Source organism: Patagioenas fasciata, chromosome 3 (assembly GCF_037038585.1).
Source record: "Patagioenas fasciata isolate bPatFas1 chromosome 3, bPatFas1.hap1, whole genome shotgun sequence".
NCBI classification, from domain to species: Eukaryota; Metazoa; Chordata; class Aves; order Columbiformes; family Columbidae; genus Patagioenas; species Patagioenas fasciata.
In genome coordinates this window covers 7,467,964-7,487,805 of record NC_092522.1, presented here as the reverse complement: position 1 = coordinate 7,487,805, position 19,842 = coordinate 7,467,964, and the positions used below count along the sequence as shown (strand labels likewise).

The window sequence follows — 19,842 nt, the reverse complement described above, 5'->3', positions numbered from 1 at the left end:
CTGTCTCATACAGTGAGAACTAGGAATAAATTAGTTTTGATGTGTCTTCAAGTGCAAACACAAACGATGCTTTCGTTTGCAGCCTTCCCAGCAGCAGCGGCTTCACAGACCAGGTTCATTGGTACTTGTTACCAACTCCTGAGTCTTTTGTGTGTTTTCCAGATATAGCTGGCTGGAATTTGTTCAAGCAATTTATTAGTCAGTGTACAAGAAAGGAAGACAGTTCCCTCACTCTCTTCCTTACCAGTGTAGCTTGCCACAGTTCCTACAGAGAAACGAGAAGATAGCTTTGAACAGCTCTGTGGAAGAACTCCTAAAAGGACAGATCTGAATAGCTGTTTCCAGGAGCTGTGCTGCTGCCTGGTTTTCATTTTCAGTATGTTAAATGGGATTTTGCCTGCTCATGTGGATTCTCTTCAGAAATTAAAGCTATCAGCTTCCAGCATGGACACACATTTGAATGTGACTGAGCTACAGTTGAGTTACAGCTCAAGAAGTCCCACTTTCCATCATCTTAGCTGCCATCACAGCATAGGTACATGCTCTTAAGTCTGTCCCCGCTGTGAAGGAAGTTGTAGTTCAAAGCACAAATAAAAGGTCCCTCAGATCCAGCTCAGATGTCAACTGGAGTCCCACAGTGCCAGCTTCCACAATGTAACTTCAGTGATCTTACGTTTATGATACAACATAAGGCAATCAAATTAACACAACAGTGTGGTTGGAGACCACAGGTTTTAAGAGATTAATTGCAATCTTCTAAGACAGAATTTCTGAAGAGATCTTTCATAGTTCTTAGTTGGTGTTATCACATCAGATTCAATTTGCGGCTTTGTAATCCTTATGTGCGCAAACTGTGGCAGCCTAATTCCTAAATTTGCTTCTGTCACTCACTTGTGACAAAATGCGTTGTTATCTTAGCAGTACTACAGACCAGATCGTACTAACATCAGTAGAAATGTGTAACGTGATATTTGCTAATAGCACATAGTGTATGTAGCTCATGAATATATGGTGTTTTCTTTTTCCCTGTTACTTCATAGTTTAAAGAGAATTTTCTCATTTGAGCTTGTCACTTCTGATGCCAATTCATCCTTTCGTGTCTTCCAGCTTGCCACTTTAGAATTCCCTCCAAAGAAGCTCTTTGGAAACAAGGATGAACGAGTGATTGCAGAACGACGGAGTCACTTAGAGGTAATGCCAACTTTTTAACAGGTTTCTGCGACGTATTTAGGTGGAGTGCTCTCTGCTTGACCAACAGAAACCATTCCCATATGGTGAAAGTTAAATAGCTGCTTGTATGAATGAAGTTCCTTGCTGCCTCATTTAACACAGGAGATGGCAGCAGTAGATTGCAAAGTGATGAAACTGCCTTAAAAAAAACAATCATAGTCTAGGAAACAAGTGTCTCTTTGGAGATATTCATAGGAGATACATTTATTTAAGGGGGAAAGATTGTGGGTGAGGTAAGTGTTTGCTGTAGACAGATGGTCTCTGTGCAAGACAAAAGATTAAAAAAGATATCGCTACTTCAGATGCAGTTTGTTAGCTGAAGATTTGCTATTTTACCGTAGTTATTATATCCAAATATCTCATGACAGAAAGCAAGCAATATTTAGGCATCTTTGAGCTTGATTTTGTAACCCAGATTTCCAAATGTATTTTTTTTCTTTCAATTAGTTTTTAAAATAAGTTTTATCATGGGCAAGATTACTGAGTTTATAAGAGTTTGGGTTTTATTGCTTCTTTTGCAGTGCCATGTAGATGGCAGAGTTTTGACTCCTATCACACATTAAGTCTTTATATTTCTCTGTTAATGGACGTGTTGTTGCAGCCCAAAGGCGGGAGGTGGGGTTTTGGGAAAGAAGAAGAGGCATGAACAAAGATTAAACCATACACCCCGCAACTGTATTGTAGTCACATGTGGGTTACCTGATCATGCAAATCATTAAGAATTACATCCTTTGTAGAGCTAAAGTGGCATTAAGTAGAGCATTAGAGAAATTAATATAAAAGTAGATTGCTTCCAACTGGAATATTTTCTTGCATGTTTTGAATTTTTTCTACATACTTCACCTTTTCTTTGATCTACAAACAAAACATCCTCCCACTGACTTCTGATGTGAGGCTGTCTTACATGGAACACAAAATGTAATCTGGTTTTTGTTCATGTCCTCTATAGAGGGCATAAAGGCATGGCCACATTCCGGTCTAGTACTCGATTTGCATATTTTTGTACCAGTAAGAAATTTAATCCCATAATCTTTCTGACCTTTCATTGATTTAATAACAAATTTTAATGTAACATTTCTAAATGTTAAAACTGCTGGGTATAGTGATGCTTTGATCATGGTCCTACAGTACTTATAGCTCTCTATATATAGGCAGTTTTTAGTTTAGAATTAAATTGTATCTATTTTAACTAAGTTAAGTCATTAAAACTTATTACGTATACATTTTGTGAACCTAATAATAATAATAAATAATATGTGTCCACTGTTCACATGCATGTATTTTGCTGTGTGCCATCTAGTGTACTTGGTCTTGCCACTCAATAATCTTGACACGGAAGGTCCCTCATGGCTCAGGGAAAGTTAAAGAGGACAGGGAGTCCAGTAAATGTTATCATCCTTGCCAACAAAACCAGGACAAGGGATTTGATGCAACAAGCTGGTCAAAACCCCCTTATGTCTGGATCTCTAGTTGTGGTATTTTCTTTCTACTGTGTATTCTGCAGTGTTTTCCCCTGGCTCTGTACTGTAGGCCAACAGCTGGAGAGCTTCAGCTACAGCCTACTTGGTGAACAGTGGGAGAAACCACCTAGGTAGTGATGGTTTCCAAAGTCACATAATGCTTTGAAGACTCCAAGTACATCTTGAGTTATACTGAGAAAGTGTTGGGCAGGCAAAGTGCGATGGTGGAAGACGGCACAGGCAGCACTTGTGTTCAGAACGCCGGGTGTTACCGATGGGTGGTTTTCAGGTTGATATGAACCTTGAGCACGCTTCAGAGGGCTAACTGGAATGAGGTAGATGGATGGATTGCCTCTGTAAGGGATGGCGGTTCGTGGCCTTTTGACCATAGTGCATTTCTCAGGTGGAAATTTTTTCAGGTAAAAGGTAAGGGCATTAGACCTTGGTAGCAAGCAGAAACATGGCTTATATTCAGTTGACTTCCATACCTGATCCTGTACATTGATTTACTGAAAACCCTTTGCAATCTCTTCCAAGCCTCACAGGTGATGTGCTGTTAAAGCTGTCATATAGTATAAAAGCTTATTTGGTTGTTCCACATGGTTAATCAAGAACTAATGAACTAATACAGCATCTCTAGAAAAAGCGAAGCACAGCTTCCAGGCCAACAAACATGTATATTCTTATCCAACGTCTGAGCTGACTAGTGACTAGACAGCCTGATAAATAGCCTGATAAGTGTTCTGAACAAATATTCTGTATTGTAAGATCCTTAGTAGAGCTGTCATCCCAGTGGTGGGTGACAAAAAAATTGCTCTTCCATTTTTTACATTAGGTATTTGTACATCTTGAACAGGCTGTGACTTCACATTGTTTTTCCTGAACTTTTTGGATTGAAGTGGGATAGTAGAGCTTTGGCTGGTCCAGTGCCATCATGCACAGGCCGTCTCTGAGTAACAGCATTTTCTTTTTCTACTTTTTATTCTTTTTAAAGTATGCACATTCCAAATTAACATTCAAACTCCACTGTACACCTGTGTGAGGAATAAGACAATTTAAACTGTTGTTTCAGTCAAGCAACCTCAGTAAAGTATTTGCTGGAATCAGCAGCTGGTTACTGAAATGGCCTTGCAGGCTCTGCTCTTTACACCAAAACAAAATTGCAGCTCTCAGTCTGATCCAGAGGAATGAAGCAGATAGACTGGGAGTCACGATAGGAGCAAAACTACTCTTCCAATTAACTAAACATAAAACAATCAGAGAACTGGTTCTAGTGCAGATATCTAAACTGTTACTTCATTTGACTCACTGTGGCTTTAGTTAGGGAAATTTTCCTTGCACCTAGTTATAAAAAAAAATGTCCGAAACATCCTTTGTGGAATAGTTTAGGAAGAGTTTGGTTTTTTGCTATGCATCACCTCTTGGATTCTTGTACTGAGGACAGCAGGGGGGGTTTTGGTACCTTTCAAGGCAACTAGAATCAGGGGGGCTGACTGTGGGGTTTGCTTTGGTTTACAGTTGTTGTGTAGAGTTACCTTATTTCAGCTTGAGAAATGGGCATATTTCATCATAATGGAGATGAAATTACGTGGAGTAAAAGACTCCAGAGAGCCCCGCATTATGCATTTATTGTGATTTCAAATCACAATCCTCAAAGTTTATGTAAACCATGTTATTTTATTTATCCTACCTGGTACAAATGCTTAATAACCAAAAGCTTCACAATACCTTGTTGGTAGGAAAGCACATTATGTGTACTACTTTTGTGTGAGATGAACCTGAGAAGAAGTCTTTGATCTCTAGCATGATACGTAGTTGCAATCCAAACACTTTTGTTTTCATGGGTTTTGGTACTGCAAAGTCTTTTGAGCAATATCTTACATTTCCATTGAGGTTTGGAAAAAAACCATGCAAATTTGTGCAAAGGTTTTGCTTATACATCTTATGAGAAAACACCTAAATTGTATTTAAAATTACCTATCCAAAATGCTGTATTGCAATCTATTAATTTAGTATTTCATCGGGGACCTGTTGCAGGGAAAAACTCTAAATTAATTGTTCTGCAGTCTAAAGACACTAATTTCACTTCAGAGCCAACCTTGCTTGATTAAAACCGCCTTAAATGAAACAGCCAAGAATTCTTTTGATTAAAGTTAATGAATAGAAGGTAGTGTGTATCTATCCTTTTGTGCAATTAGAAATCAGTAGATAAGAGTATAGGATCCTTTTTTAAAATGAAATCAGATTATGTGTTTTCCTTTTTCTATTTTTTAAGCAAAAACTTTGTAAAGGAAACACGTGTCACAAGATGTGTGATTAAGTGAATGTATCTGTTCCTATTTTAACTGCAAACTATCTTTTATTCCTTAGTGAGTTGTTAGGTCTGTGGATGACAGTAAAAAGATGCTTTCCTGAAATCGCAGTTTCTTTGGATACAGCATTTGGATACTGCATATCATATATCATATCATTGCCCTGATTGTTTCTCTTCTTCTCTTAGACTCATGCTTTGCTGTAGTAATGAAGATTATTATTAGCCCTATTGTCCTATTGTGCAGCCAGAAAAACTGGACAGGAGTAACTGTCTAAGTTGATGGAGCAGATTGAATTGTGCTTCTTCACTCCTTGGTCAGAAGCCTTGCAGTCATGGACCCACGAGCCTTTCTTTTCTGCTCTTGCTGTTACCATTGTGCTCAGGAAAAACTCCCAAATGTTACACTGACAAAATCCCAAGAGGTCGTTGTGTAAAGGAAAACAGAAACTCCCCCAGGCCTCAGCTTGTCTCCTTGTCTCTGTTCCCTGTTTCCCGTTCCCTGTTCCCACTGCTGCATTTCTTCAGGTTGTTTGTGGACTGCAAAGGGGGACAAGCGGAATCCCCAGTCAAGGATGCACCGACAAAAAGACCAACAGTTGGTAGAGTCGTGTGTTTCCTTTTGCTGCCACTTACAAATCTCAGGGAATGAAAGAAAGTCAATCTGGAACAGTATGGTAAAGCGAAGCCTACTTCAGGTTTTGTAGGAGCACATACATCTTCCTGGCATTGACTCTGCTCTTCTTTTTTCTTGGTACTTTGAACCTCTTTAAAAGCTAGACACGCTCAATTTATTTAAAATTAATAATACAATTGTCCTTAACCTCCTCACTTCCTGCTGTCATCTGATGAGGTTTTCAGTGATAGGTGTTAATGCAAGAGGCAGAAATAAATCTTGTATGAACTGCATAATTCAATTATGCTCTTGAATCTGTAGAACTGGCTGGGGAAGGCACCATAGACACTGAACTGATTGAAATATTACTGTTCCCTACAATCAAAATTAACCTTCCAAAATAAGATTCTTTAAATTAGAAGCCAAGTGCATTGTTTTGGTTTTAGTTTGTATTCTCCTTTGAAGTTCCAGGGGATTATTTTGGTGTTGGTGTTTTGGGTTGTGTTGTTTCTAGGTTTTTGGTTTGGTGTTTTTTTGTTTGTTTGTTTTTAACAAAGCTCTAAATTTAGCTGCTCTGCCTTTCCCTTTCAAAAGTGAGATTCTGCTGGTTTTGCATGGCTCCAAGAATCTGCTTCTTAAGGAAAATATGAAATAATGAAAATGGCACCTTTCTTTGAACTTGAATTCATTCTTGTTTTTTAAATGTATTATTAGTTTCAGAATTAACAGCTCGATGGCAACCAGCAAAAGAAACATGTGAGGGGAAAAAAGACCCTCGAAAGTATTTGTTAATGAATTTGGGCAAACAAGATGTTTGAGTCTGTCTGAGACCTCATTTCTTGATGTTTTCCTTGCAGTCATGAGGACAGAAGCATTTAAATGAGATTTTAGATGATTCATCATCTGATTATTCAGTATGAACTTTGAGGACATCCCTGTGTCCTTTGTTTCACAGCCCCATCCTGTATTATGTTTTAACTGAGACAACGTACTTCATACAAGTTACAGGTGGACTGATATCTCTAATGCCAAAGCCCTGTCACATGGAGTCAGAGTTACCATTTCTGTTTGATTTTTCCTGACTCTGATGCCAGACACAAAGACCTTTCAAACCCACTGATTATGTGTCCATTCGAAGTGATTATTAAAAGGAAACTATTAGACTCCAGTATCAGCTTACAACAACATCTCTAATACCAAAGCTTTATAAGAAGAGCTTTAAAGCCAGCTACTCACCAGCCTGGCTCTTGCAGATGGAATGTTTGCCTCTGACATCGTGGTTGTAAGTACTGTTTTTAGAAGCATCTCAATGAGGAGGACTTTAGAAAGCATTCAGAATACATTTGATAATCATTGAAAGATAAAAGGATGCTTTTCCTTTTGTTATGGACATGAATGCACACTAGATATGACTGCTAGCACAAAAGCGAACTGCTGCAAATGTCAGTGTTTGATAATCCTAGAGAAGATTGTTTCATAGCCATAGTCTAAATTACAGAATGCAACATCTTGGATTGATGGTTTTAATTTCCCACTAGAGGAATATGGATGCAACAGGAGCACGGGAGGAAAGGGCATAGATGCATCCACAAAGACAAGAAAAAAGTGTGTGTGATTGGGCTATATTGTGAATATCAATTATATGAATCATAGAAGAGTTTGGGTAGGAAGGGACCTTCAGGGCTCATCCAGTGCCACCCCTGCCATGAGCAGGGACATCTTCACCAGATCAGGTTGCTCAGAGCCCTGTCCAGCCTGGCCTGGGATGTCTCCAGGGATGGGGCATCCACCACCTCTCTGGGCAACCTGGGCCAGGGTTTCACCAACCTCATTTTAAAAATTTTCTTTCTAATTTCTAGCCAGCCAGAGCTGGACACAGGACTCCAGGTGGGGTCTTACCAGAGCAGAGTATGTTAAAGGATAAATATATTAGGTACAGTCAATCTGTACCAAGTGCCCTTCATAACCTCTAATAACCATTTAAAAACAAAAATAACTGTTTTTCAGCAATGACACCAAAGTCTTGCCTTGCCTGCAGCCAGTAAAACTGCAAGCAATTTCACACATCAGGTTTCCCGCCTCTGTGCAGGATCAGGGCTGCCCAAGGCCCCTGGCTTTCCTGCTTTGAAGCAGCAGCCCTTGAAGAGGAGTAGCAGCACTCAGCAGTGAAGCACTTCATCTTTTTTTGGGTGGTCCTGCTTCTCATGCAAGGCATGTTGGCCCCAAAAAGTGAGTAAATAAAATTAATTTTACATATTGATTACAATCACTGCATACAAGTAAGTCGAAATTAGGACTTTGCGTACATCAGCATTTTATCCTATACCAATAAGATGTTACTTTGATTAAATACCATGGACTCTCCGCCAGGCCCACAGCAAATGCAAGATATTATTCTTATAATAGCAATAGAAGAGAAAGATGGTAGTTTAGGAGAGTGAAAGCCTGGGGTTATTTTCTGAATGAGTTAATTTTAGGCTCCAGTCCAACAGTCTGGATGCAAAAGGAACGTTGAGCGTAAGCAGCCCCTTGGCCTCATTTGTTCAGACTCAGTGCCTTATTCAAGATTGAGTCTGAAACCCTGTTTTGCAGAGTTTTCTTAGAGGTAAGTTTACATATAATATATATACACCTTTACAGTAATTTTAGCATTTCTTCAGATGTGTAATTTCAGATCCCTACCTCAAAAACTGGAGCTTTTGTGGTAAAAAGTTTATCTCCATTACAACCAAATCATTAAATAGGATGTGCAAATCAGAGACCTTTTTTCTTTCCTTTTTAGAGATGCCAGAGTATCAGAAAATAAGGAGGTATGTTTATCATAATTTAGTAAGTTCAGAAAACGTGACAGCGTGTAGTTTCCCAACATCCTCCTACAAATCACGTTTTGAAGCTGTTTACCGGTCTCCGATCATCGCCCTCCACATTCAGATGTGAGCAGATGAATAAAGGGAGCGCTCGCCCAAGGACGCTGGGTTGAACTTGGCGCGATGCATTTTCAAAGCAAGCGTATCAGTCATTCCGCGGCATCTGATTTCACCAAAGCAGAGGGAGACGCATATCAGGTGCTTTGGTAGCTGTTTGCCAAGGCCATTCCAGCTGCCGGCCCAGGGATGCGCGGTAAATTCAATCCTGTTGTTCTTTCTGGAATAGATTTTGACAGGACTTGTTTTGACTTGTGCTCCGGAGGAAGGATTGGTTTCCTTCACTAGTCAGGTCTGTTTTGATCTTTTTTTAATATGGCTGTTCCCTTCCAAAAGAAGACTTGCACTGATAGAGCACCTATAAATCATAGCCCTAGCTGCCCTTTTTTCCTGCTAGCCTACAATTCAGTTTTCATTGGTGCTACTTAAAGCCAGTGAATCTAAGCTTTTAGCATGCAGGCATTGTAAGAAATATTAAGTCCTGTGGATTTTAAATGAATTTCAGGCAGAATAAGATTGTAATTTGGGATGTAGACTGACTTCAGAAGTTAATTCAATTGATGCAGCATAATAGTAATTCAACATAATGTGCTCATACCATTAGACTTGCACAGAAAAACACTCTAAATAGCTATAATGAATAGTTTGGATTTTGAATACCTAGGAGAGCGATTTCACCTTGAATCATAACTGGCATCTCTCAGAATGCTTGTACATTACAAAAATTCAAAAAGGTGTATGAATGCAAGTAAATTTCAGTACTACCTTGGGTAAAATTTAATTTTAGTGGCACTCAAATACTTCTGAAGAGGTAGTAGTAAAATCTACTTTTGCCTGCATAGCTGTGGAGGAAACTGTAACCCTGATTCAAGGAATCTGCATTACATTGTGCATAAAAACTGGAGGGAGAGTTTCCCAAGGGGCTAAAATGTGAGTCCTTTTCTTTTCCTTAATGGAATGTAGCTGCTAAAGAGCTTGATTCTCACCTACTTAGTTCCAAAGTAATTTAGGTACCTCTAAAGACGCCCAGAGGAGCAGTGTGGATGGCATTGCTGCTTCTCTCTCTGCTTTGGGTTCAGTCCACCACCAACACAGACTGCTGCAGTGTTAGTGCTACTGCAGTGGCAAGAACGCCGCTCTTCATAGTTCAATTTTGTAGCTCCAACAAAAGCAAAGGCTAAGTTCTCAGCTAGCAAAGGCATATTCTGTTTTTATAGATCCAGCGTTTGCAGCCATGTCAACATTTGGGAGCTATGTAGGTAAATCTGTTTGCTAACAAAAGAGCTACACTGTATTTTGGTAGGAGCTTTCAATCTCATCTCCTCCTGTCTAGCTCCTAACCAAAGAAGTTCAGTGTAACGAGAGTCTATGTAGGTAAACATACAGTCACATTGGCAAGTATATTGGCTAGTATATTAAACAAAACCAACAAAACCCACACAAGCAAAGAGCTTGTGGTGTGCATTGTGCGTGGCTGTAGAATTATATGCAGAATCTGTCTGTGGAATTTATTTGGGATGGAAATCGTTGGTGTATGGGGTGGACTTGTAAGAGGTGTAAGACATGCAATAAAAAAAAAAGGTGATACTGATTGGGAAGTTCTTTTTGTTGTTGTTGTTTTACTTTTTTAAAAATTTCCAGTGACTACTAAGCCTTATCTGTAAACAACCTTGCTTCTGATTAGGCCTAATCAAAGTGAATGGGAAGGGCTTGATTAAAACGAGTCATTTCTTTATTCTTGGCTTGTGTAATGTGAAGCCAGTCAGTCCAGTCCTGAGCCTAGTTAATGTCTGCTAATCTGAAGCAAATAACCTCCCTCTTTAGTATTATGACTGATACCGTGGTGACTTGTCAAACATGCGCAAATCTGTCTTGATTCTCTTGAAAACATCTCTCTGTGCTCACACAAGTCGTGTGTGACCAGAGCAGGGTCTCTGATACCTATGGGATAGATACATTCTGGAGATATTTGTTACGTCTGACTCCTCAAGGAAGCTTTGCACAACTTTGACAGTGTGTAATGCTGTAGTTTTTGTAAGGAGAATCCAGCCATCCTGGTTTTTCTGCAAAAGAAATTTGCCTGCGTGATCATGTCATAATTTTAGAAGCTTTCTCTCTGAATTTTTCACAGAAATAAGATCCTTCAGGCACAAAGTAGCCTCCCAGGCAGTCTTTTTCTCATTGCTGTGAAATCAGAGCTGCACGTAATGACCTAAGGGTGTGTGCAGGAGGTAAAACCCAGAGGTGACATTAGGTGCTTCCTGAAGGGCCTGAAATATCACTTGAGATATTGAATATCACATGCTGTACTGCACACGTATTTTACTCAGATCTGCTTTATGATATCTTGCAATATATATCAGGGTGTTGGGGAAAAGAATTGAAGCCTCATGTTTTCTTTGTTAAATTAAAAAGAAAACCCCACAGAAGACCAAAATGTTTCTGAGCTTGACATTCGATCTGAATCTTGAATTGCTAGAGGTGAAGATATTGGTCATAGTCTGTGTATGGTCCCCCATCCTTTTGAGCTGCTGTACTCCAAAGCAGTGCCACCTCCTATATTATGTTCTTGCTATCTGCCAATTCTTTCTCTGCTTGCTCATATTTAACAGATCCAGAAATGGATCTGAAACTACTTTAGTGAGCTATCAGAGCACTGTGCTGGCAATTAGTCACTCCTAATTAGCCAGTTTAGCCTCAGGTGGTCCCCAAGGGAAGGGAAAATGGATTGAGTGGCAGGCATGGGGAAGAAGCTTAAATGTGGTGAACCAAATCATGACCTGGAGGGCCAAGTTAACCTTGCAGACCACAGGAGGAGCCTGCTGGGACCACTGCTTGCATAAAACACCTCATTTTGGATAGTTTGTATACCATTTGCTGTGTAAAAACAACAAAGAAACAAAAAAACAAAACAAAACAAAAATCAAAACCAACCTATGGAAGAAGCAGATCCAATGTGAAGTTTGAATCTTGTTCTTCTTGGGAACATGTATAATATCTTCAGATCCTGTATATAGCATCACCCCAGACAGGGCCCTTTGCCAGCCTGAAGTCTTTGTGGGGCACCATCTCCTGTCGGTGCCATGTAAGCCAGGCTTAGAAACTGTATTTAGTGATTTAGTGATGATAGTGTTTCTTTAGTGTTTTGCATTTGAAAAACCACACTAGAGGTAATCTTTTTTTTTTTTCTCTTCAAGACACCAATGGAAAGGTCCAAAAATAGAGAGAGTTGGTTAATTTGGGAAAGGATCCTCAAGTGTTCATTTTCCTTTGCATATGCCCAATGATTTCTTTCTATGAGACAAAGGCAGAAGCACTCCCACTCTGCGTTACACAAGGCTCCCTTTGCCTGTGTAGTTCTCTAAGCAAGTGCTTATTTTTGTGATCACAGATTGGAAGTGCAGTATGTTCCTGTCTGCTTGTTTGGGGCCAGAGTCTTCTTTGGGAAGATCTTACTTTGCAAATATCTAATTGCAGTGTAATGTGGTTTTTCAGAGTCAGGAAATATGCTTCAATCTGTCTCTTCTTTTTTTGTAATCAGATTCCTGTCCTATAGAAAACAGCTGCTGATACCTGCATATGCTTTGCTCTATGAATAATTCAAATCAAGATTTGATTTAGAGCTTACAGCACTTAACACTAGTCAACAGAATAATTATGTGATTGGTGCTGAGAGAAACTAGCGTCTATATTAAAAGGAGAGAGGAACCAATGTGAAAAGTTAGATTAGCAAGCTAATTAGTCCTGACTCCGCTGTCATTGACCTTCTGTGACCTTGTGGTAGAGCTTTTGACTGTCACATTGGTGTGTAGGTGTTGAAAGAGGGGCATTGTTTTGAAGAAAAGAACCTATCATTTCAAAAATCCCCAAAGCCTTGTAAGGTTTATCTTATTCAAGTTTGTTGTGCTTTCAGCTGCGTCAAATATTAGCAGGTGATATTTATAACGCTAATTGTAAAGTGTTACATTTAAAGAATTTAGAACACTGACTTTTTTTGAGGAAATTGGTAGAAATGGCAGCAGGAGAGAGACAGCTCCAAGTTTCTTCACTTTCTGGAAGTACCGGAGTTGATGAGTTTTTAAACACACCAAAGTTTAATGAAAAATCCAATTCTTACTAAGCTCTGCTATTGGTCTCTGAGGCTGTCGCTGTTTGTAATGGATTATGAGAACAATGTCATTGAACTGAACTCCTCTTTAATATGCGACAATTGAAAGGATGATAAGAACGCTTTCACATTCCAGAAAGCTTTTTGATTGTAATAACTTTAATAACTTTAAATTAAGTTATGGATTTATATTAAAATGTGCAAAATTATGAGGTCCCCACATCACAAAGTAGTGCAAAAATCATTAGAATGACTTTGCTGTGCTGATGGATTGAGCATGAGATGAACACTGGCCTACTGCTAAAAAGGTGAACCCTATTAAAATGATTTTTAATAAGCTTTTAAAATAGTTGCCATTTTGCTATTCACATAATTAAAAGGGAGGCAAAGCTACTCAAACTCATAAGTAAAGAATAATTTTTGGACCTCAGGACGCTTTCTCCGGTCTTTTTTCCTTTGCGAACACTTGAAATACAAAGTTAAAACTTGCAGGTATGGCTGTCATAAGTTTTAAGTTAAAGGCCATGAAGGTTGTAGTGCATGCCAAGAGGGGAAAACCACTACCTTTCCTATTTCAGAGGTTTTTTTAACCTGGCTTTCAATCTCTGAGTTTTTTACATGCCAAGACTATTTCTGTTCTCTAAACTACTGCTCCTGAATGTGTGTTTAGACTGAGCAACCAACATGATCGGTGTGTTAAGTTACCCATTTTACAACCCTATTACAGTGCCTGGGTCCTTTGCCCTCACATTAAGACGCTGACAAATTTATAATTAGGAACTTTTCCAGCAAACCAGCAATGCAGCAAGTTGAACACTGTTAGTGAAACAAAACTCCTAAGTATATTTGGAAGAACACTGATTACTAGACTAAATAATCCAGAACTAATGGCTAGAGTTTTGAAAGGCTAACAAACAAATCCAAGTAATAAATCCAAGCCTTTTGGGATATTTGTAGCAGTGATCTATTTTTTTATTGCAAACCTAGCACAAGTAGGGTTGCTATAATGTAGTGCTTTGCATATTAGGGGCAATGATTTAGATGCTAGGGTGAAATGCTGGTAGGAAGTCACAGCATTGATTTGTAAAAAATCTGGACATTTCTATAAAGGCACCCTGAGCTTGCCAGTGCCTGCTAGATACAAGAGTGCTTCCCACCTAGTTTTAGCTCAGCACAGATAACATTGTTTGGTAAACAGAGAAAAACCATATCTGCTGCTGGAAATGGATTTAATGTAAAAGCTTTGAAAATAATTCTCTCCCTGAGTCCTTTCATCTAGCCTTGCTCCCACTCCAGCAGCTTGTGGTGGCTGTCTGACTTGCAACAAACTTCTGGATCGTATTTTCTGGATCACTCTGAAAGTTTTCTTTCCATCACCTCTGGTGCTTGGTGTGGATGTGCCCCTGCCCCTCTCCCAGCTTACCATGACCCTCATCCTCTCCCTGTCCCATCTGAATTTGGGAAGTGTCTTTCCACACAGCGATAAGGAGCGTTCTTCTTTTTCTGCGACCACTTTTTTCCACTTTGTTGTCCACATTGCTGCCAACAGGACAGAGCAACTTTCCCCCTTACTGCCCAGCCACAGCTCTTTAATCGAGACATATGCTTGTGGGGTGAGCAAACACTTTTGCCATCAGTCACTGTTTTCCTCACTATGCCACTTAACTCCTAGCCAGCATATCTGCCTAAATTTCATTGAAGCAACAGCTTCTTTGTGTCAAGGGCACATCAGCTCTGTGCTATGCTAATACATCAGTATTGCAAACAAGGGCAAATGCAGATATGGGATTTAAAAGAGAGCTAATTTGCTCAGAGGTGGTTGTTAAAGAGCACATAATGCCAAGCCATATGGCTGGAAACCTTCACACAAAATGAATTCCATCGTAATCTGCTAGGGTCCGCTTGCTGCCATTTTCCCAAGGATCTTTTTCATGTTCAAAGAATCTGTGATATTCACTGAGCAATTCCTGTGCGCAGATCTGGGAAAATAAGTATACCTGCTGTTCCTAGTGTTTCCTTGTCAGATAAGTACACCCTTATAGCAGAGGGATTTTTTTGCTCTGCCATTAGAGCTATCATGCCAAAACAATGAATAATGGCTGTACTGGAAAGGCATGACAGTCAATTATCTGGCCATATATACCAAGGTGAATGCAATAGGTCTTGCAATGTCTCCAGCGAAATATTTGGGTACCTTTGAGGCTTCAGTAACCATAAACTGGAATTACTGCAGTAACTTTTCAGCACAGTGCTAAAACTCTAATAGAATGCCATGTTTTACATTTGATTTTCTATCATATTCATCCTTCAGGCTTTACTGGATTGGGACTTTGTTTAAAGGGCCCTACTTTGTGAACCGTTTGTGGCAAATGTTGATACGACATCTGTTGCTCACTTTAAATTACCTCTTAGTCTGTTGGAATTCATCTTGAAGGCATTTTTGTAATGAAATTATTTTTCATGAACATTAGTACAACCTGTGGGAGATCTGAATAAAAAAGAAAATCCCCCAGTCCTGCCAAGGGAGTAGCTTATGTGCCAGCTGATTTTATTTTGTTGGTGGGTTTTTTTGTTGTTCTGCTTTCTGTGGTATTACTACAGCTGGTTTCCAAGGTACTTAAATAGGTAACAGGTTGTTATAGTATGGAGGAATTCTCCTGGAGAAAAGAGTGAATAATTAGGACTGCTTTCTGAACATGGAACCACTTCCGTGACCCAAAAGCTGCTGCATTCAAATAACTCAACCTTGTGGTCTCTGTAGGAGATTGTGCTGTTCTGTCTTGGAGATGTATTTCCCACTGCATCCAAGATGAGTGAATAATTTCTGGAGTTCTCTTCTAGTGTGGTCTATAACAGAGCAAAGGAGTTTATCCCTGTGCTCCACACGAGATTTGCCTTACAGCTGTTTGGGTAACAATGGGTACTTTTTTTAGCACCTGTCTAATCAATGTTTTACGTCCTGTGTTTCATTCAAAAGCTATAAATATGACTTATTAAATCATGCTAAATGATTGTAATAATTCCACCCATATGTGAAGGAAACCCCATCAGGAATGTGAAAACTTTGTGTTAATGTACATCTGTCACAATTTCTCTAGGTACAAATGGATGCAAGTTGCACAGCAGTTGGTGAATGTTAACGTTTGGGAAGGGGAATGCTTCTTATGTGTAAGACTTAAAAAGCCATGAAATTTAGAGGGCAGCTCAGTGAAAAGATGCTGGTGGGTTCTGAGATGATATGAAAGTTGTGCAATCTTTGTGCAGATGGCCTTGATCAAAACAAATCCTTTTTGATGCAAGGATTGTGGAGGCTTGATGAGGGAAGGATTTCTGAAGGCCTTTTGTGTCCATATGTAGTGAAATTCCTGCAGAATGGATTTGAGGTTTGCACCTGCTATGGTGTTTGGTAATGCTAGACGGCAGCATTAGCAGGTCATGGTTAGCAGAAAGCATTACATGACTGCAGAATAAACCAGAAAGCATCACACAAGCACAGAATAAAACAGTCCCTAAGCTTGGCAGGGGAGGAAATTGGAAAATACTTCTTTTCTGCTTTTCCTGAGCTTTATACAGACATTTCACTAGACAGGTTTTATAGATGGATTTAAATGTTGATGGTTATTAAAAGGACTTTTCGCAGTCCATGGAGATCTTATTTCTTTTTTTTTTTTATTCTGCTGTTCATTCAATTCTTCAAAGTGGTCACAATCAATTTGATCAAGTAAACCTTATGACGTTTTGCGTTTCATTCCACAGAAATACCTCAGGAGCTTTTTTTCTGCAATGCTGAAATCTCCATCATCTCCGCTGCACATTGACAAAGTGGGGCTCACTCTGTCAAAACACACCATCTGCGAATTCTCCTCTTTCTTCAGGAAAGGCGTTTTCGACTACAGCAGCCATGGGACCAGCTAACTTTTGGGCCAGGACCCTTCTGCTGGAGGAGCGCAGTCAGAGTGGTGCCTTCTCTTCTGTGGTACGAGAAGAATAGAGGGAAGAAAACAGGTATCTGCCTCCGTACCTGGGGAGTCGCATCCAAACAACTCCAGTTACAGACTGTGAGCCTGTCCCCTGTACCAGCTCTCATATTAGTGCCTGCATTTTCCCGGCATGGGGTATACAAACATTTTTTTGTAAGTTGCGCTGTTAATACTGTACAAAGATTCTGACTCTCATGCTGCGTTTGGATCCACTCCTTAGCCCGGAGCGTTTCCTTCCCGATTGCTCAGAGGATTTATTCTGGTGGTGTGAGCCCATCTCCTTTGCCGTGGCGGCGTGTCGTGCGGACAGAGGGTTTCTGAGCAGCCTTTCAGTTTCTGTCCAAGCTGTTCCTGAAAGAACATTTTCTGTTCTGTTTCCTTAAGCATACTGCGGCATTTAAGGTCATGCTCGTACTCCACTGTTTTTTCTTTTTTTTTCCCCTCCCAGACACACTTTTTAACTATTTGACTGTATAATTGTATAGTTTGCCAAAGAAGAGTTAAAGAGCCTGGGTAACTTGAATGTTTACAAAGATATATGCAAAATGATTATTAAAGCCTAATATAACAACACTGGTGACATTTTTATTTCATGACCTAAATTATAGGACCACTAATGTTTTACATTTAATATGATGTGTAAAGATAATTGGGTTCCATTACTAAGCCTAGCCAATTACAATAAGCATTTCTAATTGAAGGAGTAAAAAAAAGAAAAATTTATCACTATGGTTCATTTGAGTTTTGAGATTATTTTTATTATTTTGATTCCGTTCAGTGAAAACAAAAGTTAGGGTAAAATTTCTAAACCACCAAAGCCCTATTATCACTAGGTTAGACTTTAATGTCTTTGGATGTGTCTAACTGTATCTGACTTGGGCATCTTAACGCCTTCAATTGGGAGCCAGGTTTTTAAGCTAAACACTGCAAACAAACTAGTTGATTCCCAAACTGGTTTTGCACTGCTTCAGCTATTCCCAGTCTCCCTCGTGCATTTCTGCACTGGAGTGCTGCATTGCCCTGCACTTCATCCCTGACAGGGACCTGCCCCCGTGATCCTTACCATGCCCTGTACTTGTGTTGTGCCTCTCCAGTCTCTCCCAGGGCCTCCATGTGCACGTATTGTCCCCCTGACCAAGAGGTCATGTCTTCCTTTTGTTCCTCACCCTGTCGTTGGGCGATATTCCTGCTTCCCCAGTCAGAAAGTGGAGGTTGGGTGCTTGCTGGGTTCCTACAGTGAGCTGAGGAACTGGAGTTTGATGTTGCTGCATGTGTTGATGGAAGATTGGTGACAAGTCTGATGAGGAGCAGCTGGGGGACCTGGGGCTGTTCAACCTGGAGAAAAGGAGGCTGAGGGGAGACCTTATCGCTGTCTGCAACTGCCTGAAAGGAGGTTGTGGCATGGGCGGTGTTGATCTCTTCTCCCAGATAGCAAGTGATAAGATGAGAGGAAATGGCCTCAAGTTGCACCAGGGGAGGTTTAGATTGGATATTAGGAAACATTTCTTCACGGAAAGTGTCGTAAAGTACTGGAAAAGGCTGCCCAGGGAAGTGGTGGAGTCACCATCCCTGGAGGTGTTTAAAAGACGTGTAGATGAGGTTCTTAGGGACATGGTTTAGTGCCAGAGTTAGGGTATGGTTGGACTCAATGATCTTGAGGGTCTTTTCCAACGACAATGATTCTATGATTCTTCACTTGACTGTATTGACCCTTGTGACCCAATAGGAACGCTTCAGAGGCAGAAACTGGGAATGGTATTGCTGGCTCTCTTAGTGGCCTGGGAACTTTGACCCTAAATCTCAATTTAAAACCAGAAAGTCTTTTCTGTGTCTCCTTCTCCCTTGGCCTGCTCCCACTCCTGCCTCGTTGCAATGTAATATGGTAAAGAATTAATGCTTAAGAATTTCAAATAATGAATTTTACATAACTGTAGAGTATTATTTCCTGTGTGCAACCTCTATGAAAACACTTGGCAGGCCAAGAAATGGCAAGCTGCTTTGTCTGTTGCACAAACCCAGTTTCTGCAGATGTCCTACCTGCAGAAAAACCCAGTAGTGTCAAGTGCTTTTCTGTGGTGAGCAGCGCAGAGCCTGATGAGCACAGCCCATCGTACCACGTGGCAAATGCTGATCTGCGAGAAGGGTTGAGTGCACAGGACTCCCAGAGGTAAGTCCCATGCTTTGTGTCACATTGGATTTGGAGAACCTGTTTGAGAAAAACACAACTAGACAGAGAGTTAAGTCAAGTGAAGAGTATTAATATTCATATTTTTCACATGAATTTAAAAGAAGACTTGTACTCGGTTCCTGTCTACAGTACAAATTAATTCAGGGAGGACCAGATGCTCTAGTGATACAAACCTGCCAATAAACTGGCTAATTTATGTTGGCTAGTTTATCTGGCCTGAAGCGTTAAATGTGTATGTAGCAAATAACAAAGTAAAGGCCGATTAATCGCTCTGTTTAAGATGTCATCAAGTTAAAAGCTACAGAAACGCAAGTGTAAGCATGCAATTAGGACCACAGCCCCAGGCTACCAGCTTTTCCCACCTTCTCATGTATCCTTCAGTGGTACCCACAGTTTAGTCAATGGCTGCAAGCTTAGGCTGGACTAAGAGGCATCTCTTAACAATGTCATTGCTAAAAATATGATGGGTCTTATAACCTACAGTCTTTAAATCTAGACTTCAGAACAAGTTTTCAACAGAAGCTGTCGAAAAACTGAGATGCATGTTGAAATTAGTAGTTATTTTCAAGATGTTCAAACTGCATTTCTGTAAAGGTATCTTCAGGCTCTAAAATTTTCTATGAATTTTATTTTCAAAATATTAACACTTTCAAAGATATTGTTAAAGTCATCTCCAGGACTCACACAGTTGTTGTTATTTTTGGTTTTATTTTGTTGTTTGTTTGATTTTGGTTTGTTTTTTGGATTTTTTAAGTGCTTCTGTAATTGCCCTGTGGGCTTCACATCAGCAAAGTCCTTAAGTGAAACCTTAACTTCTGTGTCAGGACTTTGTACATTTTAAGCAATGCATGTATTTAAGTGCTTTACTGAACTGGGGTCATCATTCCTACCAGTGTAACTGAAGTTGGGCCTCCATTTAAGTCACCAAACCATTTGGCTCATATCCTTGCTGACTCGGCAGCAATTTGTCATCAATAGCAGCGCACAAAAAAGGCCAAAAAGCCCAGTGGAGATGGTGCTGGGCT

General features: G+C 40.0%; 1 protein-coding gene across 2 annotated transcripts in view; it reads left to right on the top strand.

Moving 5' to 3' along the window:
• The window catches only part of KIF16B (kinesin family member 16B), a 133,452-nt gene extending 116,250 nt beyond the window's left edge, over positions 1-17,202 (top strand). For both annotated transcript variants that reach the window (XM_065835284.2, XM_071805691.1), the window contains 2 exons: positions 1,108-1,191; positions 16,406-17,202. In XM_065835284.2, the coding sequence (XP_065691356.1) occupies positions 1,108-1,191; positions 16,406-16,564 (243 nt within the window). In that variant the 3' untranslated portion in view covers positions 16,565-17,202. The remainder of the gene's footprint in view (positions 1-1,107; positions 1,192-16,405) is intronic.
• Positions 17,203-19,842: the final 2,640 nt, after the last annotated feature.